This window comes from Grammomys surdaster, unplaced genomic scaffold (assembly GCF_004785775.1).
Source record: "Grammomys surdaster isolate TR1022 unplaced genomic scaffold, NIH_TR_1.0 126109, whole genome shotgun sequence".
Lineage (NCBI taxonomy): Eukaryota > Metazoa > Chordata > Mammalia > Rodentia > Muridae > Grammomys > Grammomys surdaster.
In genome coordinates this window covers 1,171,156-1,197,934 of record NW_021620917.1, presented here as the reverse complement: position 1 = coordinate 1,197,934, position 26,779 = coordinate 1,171,156, and the positions used below count along the sequence as shown (strand labels likewise).

Here is a 26,779-nt window from a genome sequence, read left to right as displayed (position 1 = left end):
TGACAGCACTGCGCTACATACATACATAATAGTTTACATGCTTACGTGTGTGTGTTTACGTACATTGCATTTACCTTTAGCTATATACTGAGACCCTGTCTCAGAAAACAACTCCTTACCCCTCCCCAAAGGAACCACTTTCCTTCCTGGTATGACAGCATTTTAGACTCTGCTAGAGGAGCATATGGGGCTACTTTCTGAGGAGAGGAGCTGAAGGATGCTGAGCATGACATGGAGGGTTCGAGGTCAGAGAACAGCCTGCGTGAAGGAGTTTATGGTAAAGATGACCAGTTCGGCGTGGACATGTCATTCCTGAGGGTTCATTGTGCAGCAGCTAGAAATACCTAGGACCAAGTGTCTGCACTGGATATATATCCAGCCTGAACAGGTTATAACTAAGTTCCAGTCTTGGTTCTGTACTCTTAGCTGTATGTCCTTGAGCAAGGTTTATTTGTTTGTTTGTTTTTCTTCTTATTAATATTATTATTAATATTATTCTTATTTGTACTGGCTGGTTTTGTGTCAACTTGATACAAGCTGGAGTTATCACAGAGAAAGGAGCTTCATTTGAGGAAATCCCTCCATGAGATCTAGCTGTAAACATTCTCTCAATGAGTGATCAAGGGGGGAGGGTCCATTGTGGATGGTGCCATCCCCGGGCTGGTAGCCTGAGCTTCTATAAGAAAGTAAGCTGAGCAAGCCAGGGGAAGCAAGCCAGTAAGTAACACCCCTCCATGGCCTCTGCATCAGCTCCTGCTGCCTGACCTGCTTGACTTCCAGTCCTGACTTCCTTTGGTGATGAACAGCAATGTGGAAGTGTAAGCTTAGTAAACCCTTTCCTCCCCAACTTGCTTCTTGGTCCTGATGTTTGTGCAGGACTAGAAGAAACCCTGACTGAGACATTATGGGAGACAGGGCCTCACTCTGTAGCTCTGACTGTCCTAGAGCTCACTGTATAACCAGGCTGGCTCGGACTCTGCAGAGAGATCTGCCCACCTCTGCTTCTTGAGTGCTGTGGTTAAAGGCATGTGCTATTATTACACCTGGCAAGCAAGTTCTTAAAACCTTCCTGGTCTCAGTTATTTTTCTCAGTTTTAAACTGGAACTGCTCCCACCCGCTTTGGGTTTTTAGACAGGGTTTCTCTGTACAGCCCTGGCTGTCCAGAGGACAAAGGAGGCCCGCTGGCGGTTACACGTATGAGGAAATGAGAGCAGCTGGTGAGCTGCTTGGCAGGGAAATGCTCCTGGACCAAGCCTGATAACCTGCCTTTCAGCCCTGGGACCCACATGATGGAAGGGAAGAACTGATTCCTGCAGGTTGTCTTCTGACTTCTACAGTGTTGTTGTGGCACCTGCTTCCTCCCCCCAAAACAAATAAAATGTAAAAAAAAAAAAAAAAAAAGATGAAGTAGCTCAGGAAACACAGAGAGTGAAAGACTGAGGATGGGTCCTGGGAAGCACCAATGCCTGTGTGGTGAAGCAAACAGACCCACAGATGCCACTGGGTGGGACACAGGGAGGAAAGAAACACAGCACCAGGCCAGAACTCAAGGTGAGGGAACATCACAGCAGAGTGCTGCACAGGGCTACCGCTGCTGGTAAGAAACACAGACCATGCGCTGTGGACTTAGTGTGCAACCGGTGGGGACAGGGAGAGGCGAGGAATTGGTGGGCTGGGCCTTGTCATAGGAGATAGTCAGAAAAGCTCATGGACAACAGAAACCAAGGAGGAGCAGCCATTGGCTCCTATCACCCAAGTGTTGGAGGTTAATCCCAGGGCAGCTGCACACGAGGCTCTAACTCGTGTGTGTCTGCAACACTAGGGTCAAGGGACAGTTCAGTTGCTGGGAGAGCTGGGCCATATGCCCTACCTTGGTGTAGGAACAGACATTGCTTCCTTCACATTTTCTTCCAGCAACTTTGTATATGATGATGGGAACCAGCCCCTCCTAAGGGTAAGGTAAAGAAGAAAGACCCATCTGTGATACCTGAGGCAGGCACACAAGTAGTACTCACACTTGGGGATATCCTGATGACAGCTGGGGTAGGTTAGCCTCTCACAAACAGGCTGAATGAAATGGAGGCTTTTTCAGGTGTGTCCTGCATACACACGCACACACACACACACACACACACACAGACACACACACACCAACAATAGCTTGACGATCTTGGGCATCGGCATGCCGGAAGGAGAGAACAGATCCTGGAGGTTGCTCATATACATCCACGCTGTACACACACACGCAAGCACACACAGAAGTAAATATAAACAGTACTTATGCCTTTTGTGAGCAGGGACATAATATGATCTGATAATTCTTGTGTTAAGCTCACGTGTACACACACACACACACACAAAACAGCCTGGGATGTAATAACACCAGCTGCCCCAGCTACAAAGAGGTATAAAGGTTCCCACACCCACAGACATCTTGCAGTTTACAGGAAAGACGGCAGCTCTCTGAGGCGAGGGGCATTTGAACCTGATGCAGGTGGGTTGGTGCCAACTCACGCTTTGGTGGTGTCATGCTCCCCGTAGAGCCAGCCATCCTTCTCCTCGGGAATGAGCAGTGTGATGACGTCCCCCTGGGCAAAGCTCAGTAAGGTCTTATTGTTGCCCGCGGTGTGAGGGAAGATGGTCTTCACTTTCTGCTTCTTCATCATGTTCAGCCCAGTTGCAACAGAAACCGATCGCTGCAAACTGGGATCTTCTCCAGTGTTTGCTGAAGTGGGCAAGGCCATGATGGTGATTCAGAGAACGCTTGGTGGGCAAGTTTGAATGAATGACCCCAGGAAACCACTTGTTTCTGTGTCTTGCCTATATGATCCTTTTATGGAAACTTAAATTTTGGCCTATTTCCAGACCTTTCACATTGCCCATGAAGAGGAGACTGGTATGCCGCAGCCTGGAGGCTTTCATAGTGGGCAGAGGAGCCCAGCAGCCAAGAGCACTTGTAATAAGAGAAGGCCAGCATGGCATGCCAGCCTCACCAGCACCACGGCACTAAGGCCAGCTCTTTTCGCAGATGAAGTGCCCACACTTTACTGCTCTTTTAGCTAGAACACAGAGGCAGCAGCCCAGACCCACTGCCTTTCCCTTGTTACAAGACAAAGGAGAGAGCTGCAAATGTTGGTGTGCTGGCTTCTCCCTAAGCATGTACACACAAGCTGCTGGGTTCCCGTTGTTGAGAACTTATTAGGAACCTGCTGGTCAAGAATCTCAGTGTTGTACAGCCACCACCCAGCTTCCAGAGGATGGCTCCATGACGGCTGATACTGATGGACACAGAAACTGAGCCCACAGAGTTCCCAGACTGGTCCAGGTCACAACTGGCAAATGGCAGCTATAGTTACTGGGGCAGCTGAGTCCACAGGCCCTATACATGAGCACTGTGCCACTATGGTGTCTCACCTTCAACACCAGCTGGTAGGTGCTACTCCAGGGAATGGGAACTGGTATGGGGCTTTAAAATACCTGCTTTATTATTGATCTCCATAAACAATACAATACAAATTCTGCTATTCTTAACATGTCTCTAATTACCTCAAACATTGAATCTGTCAGAAAAATTCACTTGGCTTTTATTAGAAGGAACTGGAGTTATTATATACTTTACCTTTCTTCAAAAGCAAATAACTACAAGCTATGATTTTCCTTGCTGAGCAATTCTGACTGTCTTTATAGAAATCTCTTGCTGCAATCTCTTATCTTCCCCTACAGCTGAATACTATAACCTGTGGGTTCTCTCCAGGGCACAACTTGACTACCATCAGATTTGTACTGAAGGAGCTCTCAGATATGGAACGCTGTGTGAAACAAACTTATTATCTTCTGTCCTGTTTAGTTTTAATTACACCACCTCTCAGGCTGGAGTGATGGCTCAGTGGTTAAGGACAGGTATTACACTTGCAGAGGATCTGAGTTAGGTTCCCAGCGCACATGGAGAGTGCTTCACAACTGCCTCCAACTCCAGTTACACGGCATCCTGTCCCTCTCCTGGCCTCCTTAAGTGCTTACACCCACACAGAAGCACACATGATAAATAAAAAAAAATCTTAAAAAATTCTTCTCAACAAAATATTTACTCTGTGGATGGACTAGTGCTACAGAAACATGTCACCTATCCAATGTCTGTGGTTTAGACTTGACCTTATTTGGTCCATCTCCCTTACTCTCTCCACCCCCACAGCCCCCAAATACTGGAAGTGGAGCCTGGGGCTGCACACATACTTGAACTGCTCTCCTATGGAGCTGCCCTCTCAGCTCCAGTATTATTCCTTCGAGGTATAAGTCATTCAAAGCCAGGGCTGTGTTATCTACTAGACCGTGTGTCTGCCTCATAATACACTTATCAAAAAAATTATTTAACGAATTATTTAAAAAGGGAGCTGGAGAGATGGCGCAGTGGTTAAGAGTACTTCCTGTTTTGGCAAAGGACCTGGATTCGGGTCTCAGCATCCATACTGAGTGGCTCACAATCACCTGCAACCATCTCCAGAGGATCTAATGCCTCTCCTGGCCCCTGAGAGCACGAGCACACATGTAGCTTAATTCATATCACACACACACGCACGTAAAAATGAATCTTTAAAAAATTAAATAGAAAGATCAACTTTTTTTAAGCTTCCATAAAAGAAATCAAACTAAATCTCTTACCTGTGGAGTTGTTAGTTTTTTCTGAGCTCTGTACATCTGTGGCTGGGTTATTGAACATATCAATCAAAGGGCTGGTATAGGCTTTGACTGCAGGAGCGGGGGGCATCTTTGGTGAGTGTTTAGAAAGGGTGTCATAATCTTTCCCAATCTGTAGAAACAAATCTCTATTAGTCTAACATTAGGCTGGTATGGTGAGAGAATAAAACAGATTTCCAGGATGCTTTCTACCATATGGCAGAAACCCCATTCCTAGTTGTGAATATTTCAAAAGTATTCATTTAGAGAAAGAGTCTTACTGTGTAGTCCTGGCTAGCCTGGAAAACTCTGTGTAGACCAGGCTGTACTCGAACTCAGAGAGAGCTGCCTGCCTCTGCCTCCTGAGTGCTGGAACTATGGGTATCAGTTATCACATCTAGGTAGGCTCCCTCTTCAGCGTCACTTGGTTATAGGAGTCTACACTCGAAACAATTTTTTTAAGGAATTTTGAACATATTATATTAACTTTTTTTAGCACATAGCTTTGATGACTATTTTGATCAATCTATGGCTGACCTTGTTTCATGTATGCCCCTCACCCAGATTTGCAAGTTAGGCCTGCATTATGTTGAAGCAATTCTCAAACATATCATTTCTTCTTCTTTTAGAGAAAGGTCTAATAATATGTAGTCTAGACCAGCCTCAGATTTATGATCCTCCTGCTGCTGTCCTCCAGGTACTGGATGGCACCAGAGCTTTCCAGTCTGTTCTCTCAGATTTCTACAGTGCCGTCAGTGGGAATAAACTTATAATGGTGGAATACAGTAACAGTGATATTTCTAAAGCAAAAGAGACACGGTCAAGCAGAGCATCAAACATTTGCACAGTCAATTCTAGTTCTAAAGGAGGAAGGGGAAAGGTTAGGGATCAGGGTCTGGGAATGGGAAAGGAGGGCTCACGGTGTGTCTATGAAGTCAGTCCTCGTCCTCTGAGTCAGTTTGAACTAACGCATACTAGTAAGCGAGCAAAAAGGGAACCGATCCTACCATCTTGCTTCTCTCGATCATGGGCGATGGCTGTGGCGTCCCGGACACCGGGGTGGAGATGGGCGTCTTTATCTCGTCTATCATGTTCATGATTTTCTCTGGGACTTTTGTGGCATCACAACAGGTTTCCTGCCAGCGGGGCAGCTTGGAATTAAGTAATTCTGCAGACTGTAAATACAGAAGAAACAAAATTAAAGGCAAAGGTGCACTGTTAGAAGAGCTGATAAAGACCCTCAATCAGCGTCTTTACTGCTATAGTACTCATCTGCCACAGGCCTGGGGGCTTGAAGGCTAACTCAGCAAGCAGCTTAAGCAACTATGAATATCTACTGTGTCTTGGTTGCTCAAGAGGCAGGTTCAGGAGGCAGGCGGATTTCTGAGTTCGAGGCCAGCCTGGTCTACAGACTGAGTTCCAGGACAGCCAGGGCTACACAGAGAAACCCTGTCTCGAAAAACCAAAAAGAGGCAGGCTCAGGACCTAAAGAAACTTACCTGCCTCCTCAGCATGAATACAGAACTTCCAGTTGACACAGGACCATAAATGAGTGCATGGTTTGTGTATGTGTGTTTGCTCATGTACATCTCAAAAACAAAAAAATAAAGACATCCAAAAGCTAAAAGGGAAGAGCTGAGCAACCAATATGAGTCTTTTATTTTCTAGATGTCCTTGGAAATGACAATCACCATCTCTCCACCAGTCCTAAAGTCAACTTGTCTATTGTGGTTAAGAGGCCCAAGAGTGAAAGTGTTAGGCAAATGAATCAGACTTAGGTTCCAGGAAGTCCATCTGTGGGAAAGAGCCTGCAGGTGGAGAGGTGGGTGGGTGAGTAGGTAGGAATCTGTCCTAAGAGTGCTCCTGTCACACTTTAACAGGCTCGCACAGTAGAAGGGTGGCAGCACAAAGAGACAAAAGAGCTGAGACACTGCATATCCTGGAGGCTGAAGCTGAGGGACTGTTCCTGCTCCCATAGCCTGGCTCTGCTCCTACAGTGAGGCTCTCAGAGGCGCCAAAGCCTTTCAACCAAACTCTTTCCAGGGCAGTGCTCTGGTTTGAAAAGGAAGCAGGGATCCCTCTCTGAAGCTACTTTGCATGGCAACAGCGCTATTCATTTTTTTCAAGCTTACACACTTCTGACCCGGATACGCTGGGGAGTGGGGGATTGAGGACTACTGGCTAGAGGAAGGACTGGATGCTCTAGCAGCAACAAGGGAGATCACAAAGCAGCTCTCAGAGAGCTGAAGATGCTTCTGATACAAGAAGAAGCGGGATTGGTCTGTGCTGCTTTACAGCGTACTACTGGGACCCGAGTAAATCTAAGACACTGCTAGTAACTAGAGCTGCCCGAAGATAGCCCAGGCTACCTCCTGACATAGGAGGCCTTGCTGCATCCCTCTGCAGCTGCAGGAGGCCTTCAGCACAGAAGCACACATGCTTCTAAAGGTGTTGAGCAGTGCTCTGACTTGTAAATGCACTGTGGGCATCACAGATGCATCTACAGCAGGGCGGACAGAGTGAACGCTGAAGACAGCAGTTCTTTTTTGTTATAACCATTTAGACCTTTAAGTATCTGAATTGGGAAGCTGCATATTCAAGTTATGAAACTTACAGGATGTGTGACACATGCACATAAAAGGGCAGGGTTTTCTCCTCGAGAAAGAGCTGGCTTATGGTCTAGCTCTTGCAGATCTTCTATTTTGGAATACCGTCTTAAATCACTTGCTTATGAACAACAGTGAATATCTGACCTCAATCATGCTAGCTTGGAATGCTTACAAAGACTCAAGAGACTTGAAAGGAAAACAAGAGAGGAAGGGAAATTGAGCTGTGTAAGTGTTGCTGGGCTCTAACAGCCTTGTCTGTGAGAAGGCCGGAACTAAGTCAGTTTGGTTGCAGTGATCATGAGTGAGCACTGTAAACAAAAGTGAAAAAATAACATAACCCAACGTCTTGATGGGTGTGACTGGGAGGGGTGTCTGCAGCCTTGGGCAGAGCGGCCGGTGACCCTATGTGGATCCATGTTCATCTAGAACCACCCAGAGCTAACCACCGGGGCTAATCAAGACAGTGACACCCAGGATACACAGGAATCTACCAAAGTTGAGTGTTTTAGATTGTGTCTTTTTGTTTTTGAGACATAGTCCAGGGTGGCCTCAAACTCACTATATAGCTTAGGATGACTTTAAACTTCTGACCTTCCTGGCCTCACTTCCTGGGGATTACTGGTGTGTATCACTATACCCAATTTATGAGATGTGCTGGAGATCAAACCCAGTGCATGCTGGGCAAGCTGAGTTAAAACTGCAGCCCCAGATCTGTTGTTTTTTAAAAAGGACTCTAAATATGCATAAATCAGTAAATGAATGCTAAGTGGATACTTGGTCATTCACTCATCCCATCTGTACTTCAGTCAGGGCCCACTGCTCTCTACTGTGCTAATCTGTAAGGAAAGGCAACCCAGGGCTTCTGCGTACAAGCTGTACACTTAGTGCAGCGAGCTGCACACTCACCTGCAGGTGATAGTGGTGCATGTGATTGGCAAAGCTACAGTGCTTGTCCACCAGGAAGCAGAAGCGCCTTTTCTCCTCAAGCAGCGCTTCCTTGCAGCCATCTGCAATGAACTTCTGGATTTCACTCTGGCGAGATGTAACAGTCTCCACATACTGTGGAAATAAACAATGGAAAGATGACAGGAGCCATCTGACTGCTGCATGGCATGACACTTCTCCACTGCCACCTTTACACCCAGTTTAGTTTATCATGGACACTAAATGTAGATCAACACTGCACAAAATACGTGTAAGCTGGCCTAAGAGGATGCCACCACCGTTAAGACACTGACTCATGCAGAGAAAGGGTACCACGGAGCAGCTGCCATAATACAACTCTGTACTCTAGGGATGACTAGTCATCTTAGAAAGTTTCAAGCTTGATCACAGTTCCAGGTGCCAGTCACAGGGCTCAGCCTAAGCCTCGTCTTCCCATGGTAAAATGAGGGCAGTGGGGCCCCGTGTGGTGGTGCACACTTTAATAGCAGCACTCGAGAGGCAGAAGCACACAGGTCTCTGTGAATTCTGAACTAATGTGGTTTACACAGAGATCCTATCTCAAACAAACAAGCAAAGCAAGCAAGCAAACAGAAGTGACAGTCATGCTAATCACAAAGGTCCCCTTCTCCCTGAGTTAAGGGGAGATGCCAGGAAGTACCATGAGCCATTACCTTAACTCTGAAAAATGCTGCATTACTAAGTTAGATTATGTATGCTTTGTTTTTCTTTTCTTTTCTTTTCTTTTCTTTGAGACAGGGTCTTGCCAGGTAGTAGTGGCGCACGCCTTTAATCCCAGCACCTGGGAGGCAGAGGCAGGCGGATTCCTGAGTTCGAGGCCAGCCTGGTCTACAGACTGAGTTCCAGGACAGCCAGGGCTACACAGAGAAACCCTGTCTCGAAAAAAAAAAAGAAAAGAAAAAAGAAAAAAAGAAAAAGAAAAGAGACAGGGTCTCATTATGTACCACAGGATAGCCTAGAACTTAAGGCTCTTTCAACTCAGCTGGGATTACTGACATGTGCTACCACACTCAACCTGGGATACTTCTGTTTCGCTTCAGTGGTAGCACAGGACAGGCGACAGGGTACAGCCGGCTGAGGGGAGCCTCCCCTTAAGCCTCACATTCATGACTGACAGAGGAAGACATTGCTGAAGTGCTCACCTCAATTTCTTTGTGTTCATATTTGAGTGCATTTCGTCCACCTTGACTTTTTCTTCTGATCTTCTTCAACTCCGCCTGAGATTTCTCCAAAGAATCTAATTTATTCCTGTGTTCTGCTTGATATCTTTTAAGAGTAGCCTGTAAGTTAAACAATGTCTCACTGAGCGCTGTACAAGCCGTCTTGGGGTCACCTTTGCTCACACTTCCACTGTGTGTGGCTGACTGACCTTGATGCCTCACACTCATTTGGCTCTATCTGGGGCTGGAGAGTGCCGCCATACTGTTTCCATGTCTGTGCCACAGAGGACCCCCTCCGTTCATCTTGAATTCTTAGGACAATGTCTTTTCTTTTGAATTCCCTCTTTGTAGTCAGTGCTTTGGTGAATACACAACAATACTAAAGGGCTGGAGATGTAGCTCAGTGATAGAGTGTTTGTCTAGCGTAGGTCAGGCCTAGGGGCCCACGCCCAGGATCACACACACGCACACACGTGCACACACACATGCACACACACACTCACGCACACACGCATACACACACACTCACACACACGCATACACACACACTCACACACACTCACACACACTCACGCACACACGCATACACACACACACGCATACACATGCACACACACACACGCATACACACACACGCACAGTCACACACATGCGCACACACACGCGCGCACGCACACAAGCGCGCACACACACACACACACACACACGCACACACGCGCACACGCGCACATCAGGCTGGCCAGGGTGGATGGAAAGCCTACTCACATTCATGTACTTTACATCCAGTTCCGTCTTCTTCTCCAGCTCATGGATAATCTCCTTATGGAATATTTTGAACTGTTGACAAAGTGAAAAATTTTAGAAATCATATCTTATTTGAGTTGTAGGCAATATTTTTTTTTTCAAGACCGGGTTTCTCTGTGTAGCCCTGACTATCCTGGAACCCACTCTGTAGACCAGGCTGGCCTCGAACTCAGAAATCCACCTGCCTCTGCCTCCCAAGTGCTGGGATTAAAGGTGTGCACCACTACTGCCCGCGTAGTCAATATTTTTAAAAATACATTTTAAAAATATAACAAATGTCCACTTACCTTCTCATCAAGAGTCTCATTGAGTTTCTTGTGGGTGCTGGAAATCTCTATGAGAACATGGCCTGTGAATAAAACCATAAGGGAAGCCACTGTGAGGTTTTGCAAAGGCATAAATAGAAACAAAATAGTGGAGGCAAACGGTACAAGGCTGTCCTCAGGGGCTTCAAATATTAAACCCCAAGATGAGGGGAGACGGGGATGGAGCCCCAGGGAAGGCACAGAGGAATGTCTGTGACCTAACTTCCTCCATGTTAAGAACGCCTACTCTGTTCTTGGATTCACCCTGGCCTTTCTGTTTTACACATTCCCTCAGCCAAATCCTGTATTATCCAATTTAACCTTTCAAGACAGATTTTGGTTGTTTATGTGTTTGTGTGAATGTGTGCCACATTTGTGTGCCCGTGAAGGTCAGAAGAGGGTGTCAGGTCTGGAGTTACAGGTGGTCATGAGCCACCTGATGGTTGGTACTAAGAAAAACTCATGTTCTCTGCAAGGACAGTGCTGGGATTCAATCTTACCCACTGAGCCATTTCTCCAGCCCTGTAATTTAACTTTGAAATTATCTTATAAAAGATGAACTCAGTCATCACAACTATAACTAATTATAGGAACAGAAGATTTATTTTTATCTAATCCCCAGAGAAATCTGATTATTTGATAACCACAGAGAAAATCATCTCTTTCTCTCATTTTAGTTCTTGTATTTGTTTTGGAAAATACCAGCCCGAGGGGAGACTGCAGCAGAGACAATGTTCTGCCTTGGATCTCCCGGGATGATATGGAGAGTCTAAAACGTTGACTATTCCAGGGCAAAGGAGCAGGCAGCAGAGTGACCACCGGGTTTGCCAGGCCAGCTCCCGTACAGTTGGGGGGTCTGTGCTTAAGCTTCACCACTTCCCTCTGATAAAGGTGGACAAGAATTTCTCTGCCAACCTCCCTGCCTCAGAGACCAATCACACCGATCTTATAAATACAAGTCAGAAACTAGGAACTCATTTGGAATGGCTGCCACTGCCATAGGAGACCACTACAGAATGTACTGGCGGACTGCTTTATAGGGCAGTAGCTAGACCCAAAGGAATTGTTATGGCAAGCTGAACAGCTGTGGATGAGACGAGTGAGACGGGAAGACCCTGGCAGAGTGAGGCAAAAGGGGAAATGAGCACAGAGCCATGGCTTCAGCTGTCACTAGTGCACAGATGACTCAACCACACTTGCAAGAGCATTTGTAGACATCTGCTTCTCAGATTTGCCGGGCTGCCCTGCCCCTCCCTCATCTTCCATCCCAGAAATGCAGTGTGCTCCCAGACTTGGGTGTTGTATGTGTAAGAGTGAGCTCACTGGCACCATGCCTTCTAATCCCTCCTAACCCCAGCCAGCCAGTCATGATGGGAAACCGCTCACCTATGTGTCATGCCCACGATGAAGGGTCATTTACCGTGCATTGGTGCCATCAAGTGGGCCACCTCTCAGGAAGAACACAAACCCTACACACCCGCATCTGTGCTTGCCCTACCCTGAGAAGATGACACACTGGGCAAACTGAAGGCATAGACACATGCTTCCCAAGTCCACGCAACAGAGGTGGGAAGACAGTCCACACACAGATCTGGCTGGCTAGGTCTCTAAGGAGAGGCTCCTCCACGCCATCCCTGTCTGGTTACATGGTGCCAGACGTCTTTTTCTTTTTCTTCTTTTTTTTTTTTTGAGACAGGGTTTCTCTGTGTAGCCCTGGCTGTCCTGGAACTCACTCTGTAGACCAGGCTGGTCTCGAACTCAGAAATCCACCTGCCTCTGCCTCCCAAGTGCTGGGATTAAAGGCATGCGCTACCACTGCCCGGCAGTCAGAAGTCTTTCTAAAAGCAAAGAACAGACAGCCTCCCTGTTCTCCCCAGTGTCCCGGATAAGAGACTCGTGAGCTATAAGCTGAAGGCGGCCTCCACAGACAAATGCTGTGTAACCATGGGTATGGTGGGCTCCAAGACCCGATTGTACAGACATACATAACCGGGAGAAGTCACAGGCCATCAGGACCCAAGGACACACATTGTCCCCTGAGCTCTGGGAACCCAAGACTGTGTTCCAGTCAGACAATGTGCCGGATGAAGGAGAGCTGTGGCAGAAAGGATTCAGATGATTTTAACCTGCCATGTTCATCGGCTTCCCACCCCAATGATGCCATCTAAAATTCCCAAAAGTCAATATAAAAAACAAACTAGACTCTTTCACAAGAGAAGTCTGCAGCCTCGCCAAGAATACATTACTAGCTCATTTTAGATACGGAAACATATGGAGTTACTTTTATAGCTATTTTGAACCATAAACAATCCCTTGTTAGAGATTAAAAAAACAAATAAAATACACTTCAATTATTTGAAAACTAAGCACTCAGTTCTTGGCAAGTCACATCATCTTAAGAAAAAAAAATCTAAAAATATTTTCACTGAAACCATCAGAATTCTGTTGGAAAGCAAAGTGGTCACATTTGTTTCTAACTCTGCAGCCTCACTCAGATGCGGACCTCAGAGCACTGTGCTGTGTACTAAGCACATCTCTACTCAGTACTCTGCCTGGCCGGCCCAGCCCACCTCACATGGGTCCCCACTGTCCAGACTCCTGTGCGGTTTCTGCCACTGCAGACAGGACTAGTGAAATGGGCCATTCACAGTGGTAGGATGGGAACCCCTGACCTTGTTAGTCTTGGCCCTCAGGTCTGTGGAATTCCAAAGCTGGCCGCCCAGTGCTAACTCCTGAGTCCTTGGTTTGAAAGAACTGACTGAAACACACCTTAGCTGTGATTGTGCAACCTTGAAATGAACACAAAACTGCCTTTAGGTTAAGTCCACAGAGCTGACTCTCCATTTGGGGAAATATCACTTCAGGTTTGCAGACTTTCTGCTTCTATGCCGTCTTACGCATCATGCTCTCACCAACATTTTCATGAATTATATTTGAGGAGGAGAAAGAACAGAGAACGTCCGAGGGAAGAGGTGAGATAGCACAACCCAGACTCAGACAGAGTAGAACAGAGTGCATGCCCGACAGGAAGCACGCGCTGCCTGCTGCACCAACCCTCTCCTTTCTCTTCTCAGGTTGGGAGCCAACATCTCAGGAAGAAATTCATATCATTATAGCCATGTGATTCAATCTGAATAAATTATGTTCTTAAGGGAGGCAATATTAGGGAATTCATTGTTAAAATTAAAAATTCTCACAGTGCTGTAGATGGAACTGAGGTACTCACCCGTGTAGGCAAGTGCTGTACTGACCCACAGTGCTGGCTAATCAAAGAGGTTTACGTACGACATGCACGCATTTCAAATTCACAAACTCAACTAAGACAGTGCTCATAGCAATAGTGCAAACAGCAGTGTTACTCTAGGTTTTAGGAATATATTTTAAACAATACTATGTAAGGCTATGCATGTGGCCAGTAGGAAATGTGGCCTTAAAATATTAAATAATTAGACTTAAAGAGCTTAAGGCTGGAGAGATGGCTCAGTGGTTAAGAGCACTGACTGCTCTTCCAGAGGTCCTGAGTTCAATTCCCAGCAACCACATGGTGGCTCACAACCATCTGTAATGAGATCTGATGCCCTCTTCTGGTATGTTTGAGGACAGTTACAGTGTACTCATATACATACAATAAATAATTCTTTAAAAAGAAAAAAAAGAACATAACTGGTGTGAAATACTTTTTGTTGGAATACTTTTATTGACTCCCCTGTGTGGTACTGCAGATGGAGCCCACAGACCGGCCTGTTAGAACTCTTCTACTAAGCTACATCCCCAGCTCCTCCCACTAGAGGTTCTCTAACTGCTCTTTGACACAGGGTCTTGTAATATAGGCTGTCTCCAAACTTACGATCCTCCTCCGTCACCTTCTGAGTGCTGGGATCTCAAGCATGCGCCACCACACCCAGCTGGTCTATTAATAAACTTCAGTGAGATAAGTCTTTACAATTCACAGTAAGAATGTGGAGGAGCCAGACGGAGCCTGCCAAGGACAGAGGCAGCAAAGAGCACATGCTGAATTCAGGCAGACATTTAAAAAGAGAGAGAGAGGAAAGAAAAAAAACCAAACCCAGCTCTTTCCATCTATATCTGGTCACAGATAATTACAACACATTTGTTGTTTCCAGAGAGGACAGAGTAATGGCTGAGTCACATGCCACTTCCTATGTGTTACTACAAGTGGAATCAGATAATAAAATGACGACATAGAAGCCAACCTACTACTGGCCTGAAGTCACATTGGGTGGACCAAAGTGAAAATGACCAAAAATGTCACTGGGAAAATGTATAGTTTTTTTGAGTGGTTTTCTTTTGTTTGTTTTTTGGTTTGTTTTTGTTTTTGTTTTTTTGAGACAGGGTTTCTCTGTGGATCCCTGGCTGTCCCAGAATTCAATCTGTAGATAGGCTGGCTCAGACTCAGAGATCCACCTGTTCAGATGTTTTTTCTGACAGTTTTACAGGTAGCAAATGTGATGAGGAGAAACTACAATGGGGACTGAAAGGAGGGCTTAGAAGGTAAAGGCGCTTGCTGCCAAGCCTGCCAACAGTTCAATTCCTGGGATGCAGTTGGTGGGAGGAAAGAAGCAACGTCTATAGCTTTTCTTTGACTTTCGCATAAGTGCAATAAAAAATTCATCAGTACAGTGAAGGCAAAAGCAAAGCCCACAGATGCACTGCTGAACTAGCAGGTGTGTGCTGAAGGTCATCGCCCACCCCAAAGCATAAACACAGGAGCACACACGAGATGATCTACTGCCTTTAAATAGGGCTCTTTGTCCCTGGAGACAGGCGAGTGGCTCTCCTCTGGTCAGTACTTCTTTAATCCCAGTACTTGAGAGGGAGAGGCAGGCATATCTGAGTTCAAGACCAGCCTGGTCAACAAAGTGAGTTCAAGGCCAACCTGGTCTACAAAGTGAGTTCCAGGACAGCCAAGGCTACACTGAGAAATTCCGTCTTAAAAAACAACCAAACAACCAAACAACCAAACAACAACCAACCCTCAAAGCAACCAACCAACCAAACAACCAAACAAAAAAACCCCAAATCCCAACCAGCAATTCAGCCAAATGATCGACAATAAGAAAAACCTCAAAAATAGCAACATATCTGTGCAATAGAGCTTAGATGGACCTCATTCTTGACTTAACCAACTGAAGCACTATAGTTGCAATTAATGTCTTGTAACATCATATAATTATCCTGCCAGTGTCCCCAAAATAAACAAGTAAATGACACGGAGAGGTATGTCACAGAGTCAGCTTGCAGACATGGGGTACTCTAACCTGAGCATCAAAACAGTGAAAGACGTAATAAACTGTAGATTGTTAAAGGATCTAGGGTTCTATGAGTCCACGGCAAGGCATCATGTGTGTCGGGGAGGGAATGGATGCTCCCGCTGAAAGGAAAATGCTGAGTACCAATCAGTAAGTGAGGGGAGGCTGCCAGACTTGGGAAGTCACCATTTTGCCACCATCACAGGGAAAGACTGGTCAGAGCAAAAAGCATTAACAGGTGTAAAGTTAGGATGAGGAATAAGCTACTGCATAGCCTGGAAGTTTTCCTCTAAGATTCTTGTTAACAGAGATATTTTTAAAAATCCAAAATGAACTAGAAAGCAGATGAGAGCAAAGTGACCACTGTACTTGCATTTGATACTCACCAGATAAAAAATGGCGTGGATAGTATTCTAGTGGGGACAAAGATCTGGCACCTAATATACCTCAAGGTCCTGGGCCAGACTCAACCTCTCCTTAGCATTTATAAAACAGGTTTACAGTACCATACTCTAACTGAATGAAATGTATTTACATAATTAGATTTAAAATCACATTTATTTTCTTGGTGTGTGTGTGAGTGTATGTGTGCACACACACGTGCATGCGCGTGTGCACATGCACATATGGAGGTCAGAAGCTGACTTGGTTGGAGGTTGTTCTCTCCTTTTACTCTGTGGGTTTTGGAGACTGAATTTAGGTCGGCAGTACAGGCCTTTATCTCCTGGGCTATCTCACTGGCCCTTCATTTACCTACTTAGTTGTGGAGGAGTGAGAAGAGAAGGAGGAGGAGGAAGGGGAGAAGGAGACAGATTATTTTGTCCCAGTCCTGGGGGGTCCAGAGCTGGGTGCTGGAGACAATGGGGGGATAAGGAGGTGTATCAGTAGGTGAGCTGACACCTATGCTGTACTTAAAGTTAGAGCTCTGGCAACCTCCTCCTTAGGAAGTTCAGCATAGTCAAAGACCTGAAAGTCAATAGTTGCCCAAGTCAAACAGAAGTTGCAGCTACAGGCAGGAGAGATGGCTCAAGGGTTAACTACTGCTCTTACAGAGGACCCGAGTTCGGTTCCCACCACCCATAACCTCCTGTGACTCCAGCTTCATGGGAATCTGAGGTCTCTGACTACTGTGGGTACCTACACTCACATGTTCACACACATACATATAATTAATAATAATTTAAAAATTCCTTTTAAAAGGGTGCAGTCAGAGTGGAGAGATGCTCACACCTTAATCCCAGAATTCTGGAGGCTGAGACAGGAGGATTTTTGAGTTTGGAGCAAATCTGGGTTATAGAATAGAATGGTGTCTCAAAAAAAAAAAAAAGATGCTATAAACGTAGACTTTTCTTCTTCTTCTTGGAGATGTCTCTTTTAGACACTGGACAAATAAAAGTTATTTTTTGATAGCTGGGTGTTGATAGTGTATGTCTTTAATCCTAGCACTTGGAAGGCAGAGACAGGAAGATCTCTGTGAATTCAAGCACAGCCTGGTCTCTGTAGTAAGTTCCGGGACAACCAGGGCTATATAGAGAGACCCTGTCTCAACACCACCACCACCCTAACAAACAAACCTAAAACAGGACAAAGGCAACTTAATTTTTGTGTAAGTCTAGAATAAACTGCCCGAAGGGAAGTGGCTTTGCACGTTAGCCAGTCAGAAGCTGCTGTTGGTCTCATTAGCAGAGCACAGCACCGTTGGGAAGAAGGTGGAGGCTGGAGAAGAGCAAGGCTTGTGACTATCATTCCCTATAGAGTTCAAAACAGGAAGCCTCAGGCATGGTCAAAGCTTTTGAGAAAGATACAATGGCTCCAGCCAGGTTTCTCAATACCATGCACACCTAGAATGTTACTTAGTATAATTAAGGAATCCCCCTTACTTCCTAGAGTTTACCTTTCAGAGTTCTAATGGTTGCTTTCTGTAAAGATAGAAAAAAATTCCCCTCAGGCTTCCAACAACAGAGATAGGCAGCCACTGTGAAATAAGCCCAGAGCCCCGTCCTGGGCTCTGGAGAGACTGCCCTTCAAGGACAAGCTGGAGCAATGAAGCCTTATCTGACCTGAGAACAGCAATTAATCTCAGCCCCTCTCAAGCTTTCTCATAAAGGGCAAAGAAAGGCTAAGAAGCTCTCCCAAAGGTCAGATTCAAGGTTGTCTGAAACTTCCACAAAACAACCTGAGATTCTCACTGAAGATAAAGGAAGCTTTCCTTTCCCAAGACTTTATTACCCAAGTCATCAACAGAGAGCCAGGAAAAGCCCTGGGTTACAGCTGCCGGGCTCCATCGAGAGGAATGACAACTGAGGAGGGAAAATAAAGCCTTGGACACAGTTATAGCTACACCCAACATTAAACATATCCCAACTCCTACCAGATTTAAAAAAAAAAAAGAATTTACACCAAAGGACTATCTTCCTTTTACCTGGTATATTATATTCAATTATCACTAACAAATTAGACACACTAAGGAAAAACAATCTGAAGAGACAAGGCAAACATCAGACTCAGACTTGGATATAGTAGAGATTTTGAAAATGCAAGATTGATAATTTAGCTGGATGTAATAATGCACACCAATAATCTTAATATTCATGGCAAGACAGAAGGACTGTCAGTTTGAAGACAGCCTGACCAACACAGTAAGTTCTAGACTAACCTGGGTCACACAGTAAGAGTCTGTCGAAGTCCAAAACAAAAAGACTAAGAACTTGAAACATCCAGGTGGTGGCGGTACCTGCCTTTAATCCCAGCACTCCGAGGCAGATGTTCGAGGCCAGCCTGGTCTACAGAGTGAGTTCCAGGACAGCCAGGGATACACAGAGAAACCCTGTCTCGAACAAGACAAAACAATCAAACAAAACCATCAAACAAAGAAACCCAGCTATGATTAATATGCAAGGATGCCCCAGGGAAAACTGAGAGGCATAAGAGCAGGTGAGCCATGTTCTCAGACTCAGCTCAAAGGAATAATCAAATACAGTGATAGAAACAGACGAAGACTGCCCCGACTCTCTGGCTTTTCAAGAGACTGGCTGTAGCTGAGGAACGATATGTTACTACAGCCCTCAGAAACTGACAAAGAAAAGGGAAAAAAGAACAAGATATCCAAGAACTGCAAGCAACATCCATAAAGGGAAAACCAGGGAGAGAAAGGAGCAATGGTGTTGGAAACTCTTTTCCAAACCTGGCAGATTTGGAAATAATGGCAGATATTCTCTCATAGACCCGGAAAGCTCCGAGAATCCAGAATAGACCCTGGCATACTGGCAACTCAGTATATCATGCAAACTACAAAATATCGGGTAAATAGTCATTCTTGAAGAAGCTATAGGGTGGGAAACGCCAAGGCTGGGGAGGAACCGGATAAGAATTACATCAGACTTCCCCTCGTAAATCACTTAAGAGAGTGTAAAGTGGGCCATGGTGGTGCAAGCCTGAAATCTCAGCACTCAAGGTAGATGTAAGAGGATTGCAAATTCTGTATAGCCTAAGCTATGCAGCACAGCCCGTTCTCTCTCCCCTCAGCCCACCAAAAAAGGGAAAAACAGCAAAGCAGCATGGTGGCCCATAACCGCACAGCGCTAATCCCAGTACTCAAAATACTTGAAGTAGGACTGCCATGCAAAGCTAGCTGGGCTATGAAGTAAATGGCAGGCCAGCTAAGGCATGAGTTTGTGTTGAGACAGGGCCTCATATGTTACGCCCTGGAACTTGATATGTACACCAGGCTAACCATAAACTGACAGAGATCCACCTGCCTCTAAGATTAGGAGAGTACCATATGCCCTGCTGATTTTTTTTCAGACAACATCTGTCACCAGTAGGCTTCAGCTGCAGAAAATGTTAAAAGAGGTTTTTCAGAGACACGTTTTATGTTAGAAACTCAGAGCTGCATAAACAAAAACAAACACAGCACTTAATGGAGAACATTAAAGGCATAAAGGTAATAAAATGTTTCTTTCTTTTTTAAATTTTTTTTGAGACAGGGTGTCACTCTTTAGTTCAGCCTGTCCTCGAATCCATGACCCTCCTATCTCAGCCTGGGATTACACAAATGTCTGCCATGCCTGGCTTTGTAAAACGATTCTTAGGGACTGGGGATATAGCTCAGTTGGCAATTGGTAGGTAGAGCACTTGTTTAACATAGACAAGACGCCTTGTGCTTGGGCTACAGTTCCACAAAAAATTCTGTCTGGGGTGAGGCGAGTGGAGCTGGAGACAAGAGCAGAGGCTGAACTCAGAATCTGACAAGACGGCCGGACTGCCCCACAGGATCATCAAGGAAACCCAACATTTGCTGGCAGAACCCGTTCCTGGCATTAAAGCAGAACCAGATGAGAACAACACCCATTATTTTCATGTGGTCATTGTTAGCCCCCAGGATTCCCCATTTGAGGGAGAGACTTTTGAACTTCAACTATTCCTTCCAGAAGAATACCCAATAGCAGCACCTAAAGTATGCTTCATGATCAGAATTTATTATCCTAACGTAGACAAGTTGTGAAGAATATGTTTAGATATTTTGAAAGAAAAGTGGTCCCCAGCACTGCAGATCCACACAGTTCTGCTATCCATCCAGGCTTTGTTAAGTGCTCCTAATCCACGTGATCCATTAGCAAATGATGTAGCCGAGCAGCGGGAGACCAAGGAAGCCCAGGCCATGGAAACAGCGAGAGCACCCGCTAGGCTGTATGCCACGAACAATATTTAAGTCGATCAGATCAAGTGTGCACCACTTCTCCTGTTCTGCCAAGACTTCTTCCTTTTTTTTTTTTTTTTGCTTGCATTTAATGGACACAGTCTTAGAAACATTACAGAATAAAAGCCCAGGCATCTTCATCTTTGGTGATCACATGCACATTAGCAAATCTGTCTTGTCCCGATTCACTGTTGTAAAGCATGAGCAGAGGCTAGAAGTATCCGCCTGGTTGCTGAGAGATGTTGAGAAGCAGGGCTCTCTGCTTTGACTCCTCCCCCATCATGGTTAAAGTACAAGGCACTGTGAATGAAGGCAGTTGTCAGGGTTAGCTGCCAGGGGAATGGGTGCTTTTATTTTTCAGGGGGAAAGTAGTTTTACTTTAATTTTATGGCCTCCTTCCCCCTTCCCACCTTAAGGGATCTAATTGCATTGGTTAAATGCAGCTAACCAGTTTTTAGAATAGGCTCTAGCCAAGTCTAACTTTAGAAGCTATAGATGGACAAGCTTGATTGTCTGAACCAAAATGGGAACATTAGATAAACGTTACTTGTAACATTGTGACTTTGCTGTCAAGTGTAGATTCTCCACCCCCACCCCCCCACCCCCAAAAGACGGAGAAAAAGCTTGTGACCATTTTATATGGCTTATCTGGAAACTTCTGTAAATCTTATGTTTCAATAAAACATTTTTTGCTATTTTTTTTTGTTTGTTTGTTTTTCGAGACAGGGTTTCACTGTGTAGTCCTGGAACTCACTGTGTAGACCAGGCTGGCCTCGAACTCAGAAATCTGCCTGCCTCTGCCTCCCAATTGCTGGGATTAAAGGTGTGTGCCACCACCATCTGGCATTTTTGCTATTCTAAAAAAAAAAAAAAAAAAAAAAAAAACCCAACCCTGTCTCAAATTAACCTCCCCCCCCCTCCAACTGTCCCTAGTTTAAACGATAAATGGCTGCACAATACTATCAGAAGCAGTCACCGAGTGGCTCTAGCTTGTGGATAACGAAACATAACAACAGTACCTCCAAGTTGGAGAAACTGTTAAGCCCCTGTTACTGGACAGAAATGGTCTCTGTCTTCTGTCGGTTTGTTTGTTCTGTTTCTCTGTGTAACAACCACCCTCCTGGGTGTTGGGAAACTTGCTTTATAGACCAGGTTGGCCTTAAACTAACAGTTCTGCCTGCTTCTGTCTCCCAAGCGATGAGAGTAAAGATGTGTGTCACCATACTTGCCTGTCTTCTGGTTGTTTAACTGTGAGAAAGAAACGTGCAACGTGTTTCAACAGAAACTGTACTTTGACTTTTCATTTTTGGTCTTCTGCTGGGCTAGTGGTACATGTCGCCAACACTTCCTTGTGATATGGGGCAAGGGTGGAAGGTCAGGATTGAATCAGTCACTCAATCCCAAGGGGAAACACCTGGGCATGGAGAAACTTAACTGTACAGTTCCATGAAGGAATGTGGACCACGAAACCTAAATATTCTATGATCCTAACTGCAGGACACTCTAGGAAAGGAAGAACTTTAGAGACAGTAAAACGATCAGTGCCAGGGGCTTGTGGGTAGTGACAGAAGGGTGTTACATACTTGCCCTATTTTAACAGAATGCAGCATGAACCCTAATGGAGACTGAAGTCTTTAGTGAGTGATAGATGACCAATGATGAGCTTGGGTGGAGGGAAAGAGAGTATGTGGACAATTCAAGGTCTGCTCACCCCGAAAGGCTGAAGCACTAAAAAATAGGCCAAAAGGGAAAAAAAAAAGACAAAACCAGTTACCAACTGTTACTGTACTTGTGTTTGCTCCCCAAGAACCCACATAAAGGTGGATGGAAAGGTATTTTAAAATCCAGTCTCAGTGAGGTATGGAACATGACAGCAATACAGCACCAGGTCTATAGGACGGAGTGTGAGGGATCTAGTGCTGTCATCTAGGACCTCACTGACAAAATTAGGAACCAGTTTTAAATCAGAAGAGGGATACAGTGTTTAGGTGACATTTCTGCCACTGGCCTGATAAACTGATGCTGAAAGCAAATCGAATGTTATTTCCCACCTGATTCTTGATTAACAATTAAGCCAATCAGCCTACCTGCTATCACGAGTATAGCAAGCTAAACACAGGATCTGTTACAATACAAAAGGTGAATTTCTTATTTAAAACGTTGCTTTATGTATGATGTGTCTATGTATATGTTCATGTGAATGCAAGCAAGTACGTGCATGTGGAGAGCAGAGACCACCTCAAGTACTGAGCCTCAACCTCCTTACTCTGTCTCAGAGTCTGCTCTTTCTGCATGTGCCAGACTTGCTGGCTCCGGAGCTCCCAGGGACTCTCTTGTTTCTGCCTCTGTCCAGCACTACCATATCCAGTCTACATGGGTTCTGGGAATCCAGACTCAAATCCACAGAGCCATCTTGCCAGCTGAATACCTCCAGCTGAATTTTAATGTGGTATTTTTAATTTCAGCTAAGAGAGTAGTTTTTTTTATTATTCTTGTATATGCATAATCTGTAGGTACACATGCTATGGATGGAGGCTGGCGGATAACTTTTGGGAGTCAGTTCTCTTCATTCATCTTTATATGGGTTCTTGGGGATCAAACTCAGGCCACCAGGCTTGCATGGAAAGTGACTTTACCCATTAAGCCATCTTGCTGGCCAAAAAAATACTTTAATTTATTCAAATGCATCAAGTGTATATCACATAGAAGAAACTTATCAATTTTGTTCTGATATAGAAATGATAAACAATTGTTTTCTTTACATCTTAATGTAAAATACAACATTAAAAGATTAGTGTGCTCTACAAATAACTTCAAGTCAGGAGAATTGAACATTAATAATTCATTTTCCTTATTTACTGAAATACATCTACCGTGATGCTGACACCAATAAAAACAGGTGTGTCATCAACCACCAACCATGAATGAGGTGGCAATGGCTCATTTCTGATAATGCAATTAACTGTAGACATTTTCACTCAAGACTTAATGGTACATCTGGAATTGTACACATTTCTGGTTTTGTTTTTATTTTATGTGTGTGTGTGTCAGGGGGGTTGTTAGACAGTGGCATCAGATCCTCTTGAGCGGGTATTACAGATGGACAATATGGATGCTTAGAACAGCACTTGGGTCCTATGAAGGAGTAGCAAGTACTCCTACTGTTTAGCCATGTCTCCAGTCCCCAAGGATCTTACCGAGCTTTTGAGAGGATGGAAGATTTTCTTAGCATTACACAAGGACTCTACTAAGAGTGAGACCCATGTCTGACCCTGAGCTTGGGATCCTGACTTCTAGGTGTCCTTGGTTCAACTATGAGTGGAGAGTTCACGGGGAAGGGATCGGGTTTGCATTACTGGGTATGACTAATTGTGCATCGTTACTGTTAACTTGATTGGACTGAAAGCTCATCTCTGGGTGTCTGGAAGGACATTTCCAGAGAGTATTAAATCAGGAAGGCTCTGACTTACTCAACAGATTAATCCCTTGAATTCATACTATGATGGCATTATTGGGAAATAGAAAAAGTAAGAAGTGGGCCCAGGCACATGCAAGTAGGTCTTGCACCTGGGACTGTGTTTGAGGAGTATATCCTGGCCTAGCTGTCTTCTCTAATCTTTTTTCTGCTTCCTGGCTGCCATGGTGTGCCTGCTCTGCTCTTCTATACCTTCTACGTCATGACTATCACTCCATCACTCCTGAAAATATGAGCCCAAGTCAGTAATTCCTTCCTCTTACATTGTTTTAGGAATCTATCAGCATAACGCACAATTAACTAATGCAGTAACAAGGCTGAAGTGATGCTCAGGATGTGGGAGACAAATGTCTCATCAGCACCAGAACACTCTGGATTGGTGGGATCATGAGAAGGCTCAGTGGGTATAGGCACTTGCCACCAAGCATGGCGATGTGAAGACTCACATATTAGAACAGAAGCACTGATTTCCACACGAATGCCATGGCACACTCATATATGTATATACAGAGACATGTACAAAAATATGATGCAATAAAAAATTTAAAAACCACTAGACCATTTGAATTCTTGTCTAGAAATAGAATTGTAGAAGGCAGGGCAGTATCTTAGAGGTACATATAGGCTAAGGACTGGACTGGTCCTTGAAGCTATTTCAGCTGAGTGAATGGACTACACAGGAGATAAAGCTGAGATGGTAGAATTGCCTTTTAAGGCTCCACTGGAAGCCAGCGGTGTCCTGGCGCACACACACACACACAAGCCCTCAAACAGTCAGAACAGGGTTCATGATGGCTGGCTGTTCTACAGTCTCTCTGGAAGGAGGCCTTTCAGAGAGGACTGGGCTCCAGGGCTTGGTTGAGAGGCATCCGTGGACCTAGTGACAATCAAATGAGAAGACCATAAGAGAAAAATGACTGTGACACATTGTGTCCTCAAGAATGGCCACATTTATGATCCAGGGAGGACCCAGGAACAAGCTTAGTTAGTATCCCTGTTGTTGGGCTGGTGAGACAGGGCTGCCCTGTTTATAGGACCTGTTCACAATCATCTCCAAACTCAAGTTTTCAGAGGAAGGCTTAGCATCTCCAGTCAGTGTAACAGGCACCCAGTCCTTCTCCTCACGTGGTGCTCAGTGGACCAGGAAACAAGTGTCTCTTCCTCCATCCCTACTGACATCCTGCCCCACCTGGACTGGCATACCAGTCTTGTACCAGGCTTCCCTGTTTCTACCTTTTATAGTTTATTCTTCATTCAGAAGCCAGGAAAAGCCTTCATAAATCTATGTCTGATTATTTCACTTCTAGGCTCATTACCTTCAGAGCCCACACCTCCAACTCAGGTTGAAAGGCCAAGTTTGTCCCTGGCCCACAACCCCCCTATCCTGGTCATGTTCTTACCCTCTTCATCTACAGTGCTCACCCTCTCTCGCTTTCCTTGCTTCCCCAAGGAGAGAGACCTATGCCTGCTATAGCCCCGGGACCTTTACACTTGCAGGTTTTCACTGGAATGGCTGTGTCAGACATCTGCCTCATGATATATGCATGGTGCGTTCCTACTGCCAGCAAAAGCAACTGCGCTCCATGCTGTCCTCTACCACCCAGTGCCTCTCCTCTGTCACCTGACATGTCACACCATGTGTCTATTCTCCACTGGAAAATCCCCAGGGAGGAGAACTTCTGTTGTGTTCCCTTATCTTCAACACTAGAGCAAGGCTATAGACAACAGACAGTCATTTAAATAGGAGAGGAGGAGCTGCAGAGAGAACTAGGGGTTAAGAGCATTGCTGCTTCTCAGAGGACCCAGGTTTGATTCTCAGAACTTACAACTCTCCATAACCCCAATTCCAGGGGATCCAACAGGCACACGGCACACATACATGTGTGTATGTGGGCAAAACATTCATACACCTAAAGCAAAATAAAGAAATCTAAACAACTGTCAAAATAAAAACTAAATAGGAAAGAAAAATACTTCCATTATCACTTAATTACCAACTGGGATTTGAGTTTCATGTGGCTTTTTAGAAAACCCAATAATTAATTTTCCCCTGCTCAGCTTTCTCTGAGAGCCAAGAACAAAGAAGCCCCAAACTTCCTTAGTACTACAGAGCTTCTCTTCCTCTCCAGCACCCAGCTCCAAGAGAGGAAAATTTAAAGAGAAATATAGACAGCCATCAAAAGTAATGAATACCACCAATGGGGAATACAGCTCAGTAGCAGAACATTTGACCAGCATGTATGAGGTCTTGGGTTCAATCCCTGGTAATGGCCAAAGGAAAGCAAGCAACAAATTGTTTGTCACTCCAAAGTATAGGTGTGAGGCCCTGGGTTCGAGCACCAGCATCAAAAAATAATTAAGGGGCCGGGCGGTGGTGGCGCATGCCTTTAATCCCAGCACTTGGGAGGCAGAGGCAGGCGGATTTCTGAGTTCGAGGCCAGCCTGGTCTACAGAGTGAGTTCCAGGACAGCCAGGGCTACACAGAGAAAACCTGTCTCAACCCATTTAGAGCGTTGGAAGCACCGGAGTGCAGCTCGCTCGGTAGAGCTGCATGCCTAGCATGACTAAAACTCTAGCTTTGGTCCCCAGGTCCCCAGAATTACACACACAGGGCACAGAGACACACATCTGTAATCCCAGCACTTGGGAGGTGGAAGCTGGAGAATCAGAAGTTCAAGGTCATCCTGGGCTACACAGCAAGTTTGAGGACAGCCTAAATACATGAGACCCTATCTCAGAGGGGGGAGGGGCTGGCCAAAATAATTTCTACCCAAGGGTTTAATTATGTAAAATTAGACAATTTAAGGTAATAAAGAGAA

General features: G+C 45.2%; 1 protein-coding gene and 1 pseudogene across 1 annotated transcript in view; one reads left to right on the top strand and one right to left on the bottom strand.

The window, feature by feature from the left end:
• Baiap2l1 (BAI1 associated protein 2 like 1) overlaps positions 1-26,779 on the bottom strand; it is a 92,347-nt gene that overhangs the window by 11,305 nt on the left and 54,263 nt on the right. Inside the window, exons 4-11 of the mRNA XM_028756108.1 lie at positions 10,499-10,560; positions 10,173-10,244; positions 9,390-9,527; positions 8,191-8,343; positions 5,683-5,850; positions 4,661-4,808; positions 2,516-2,726; positions 1,872-1,949 (exon numbers count right to left, since the gene is read on the bottom strand). Coding sequence (XP_028611941.1) covers positions 1,872-1,949; positions 2,516-2,726; positions 4,661-4,808; positions 5,683-5,850; positions 8,191-8,343; positions 9,390-9,527; positions 10,173-10,244; positions 10,499-10,560 — 1,030 coding nt within the window. The remainder of the gene's footprint in view (positions 1-1,871; positions 1,950-2,515; positions 2,727-4,660; positions 4,809-5,682; positions 5,851-8,190; positions 8,344-9,389; positions 9,528-10,172; positions 10,245-10,498; positions 10,561-26,779) is intronic.
• LOC114611349 lies at positions 18,687-20,497 on the top strand (annotated as a pseudogene).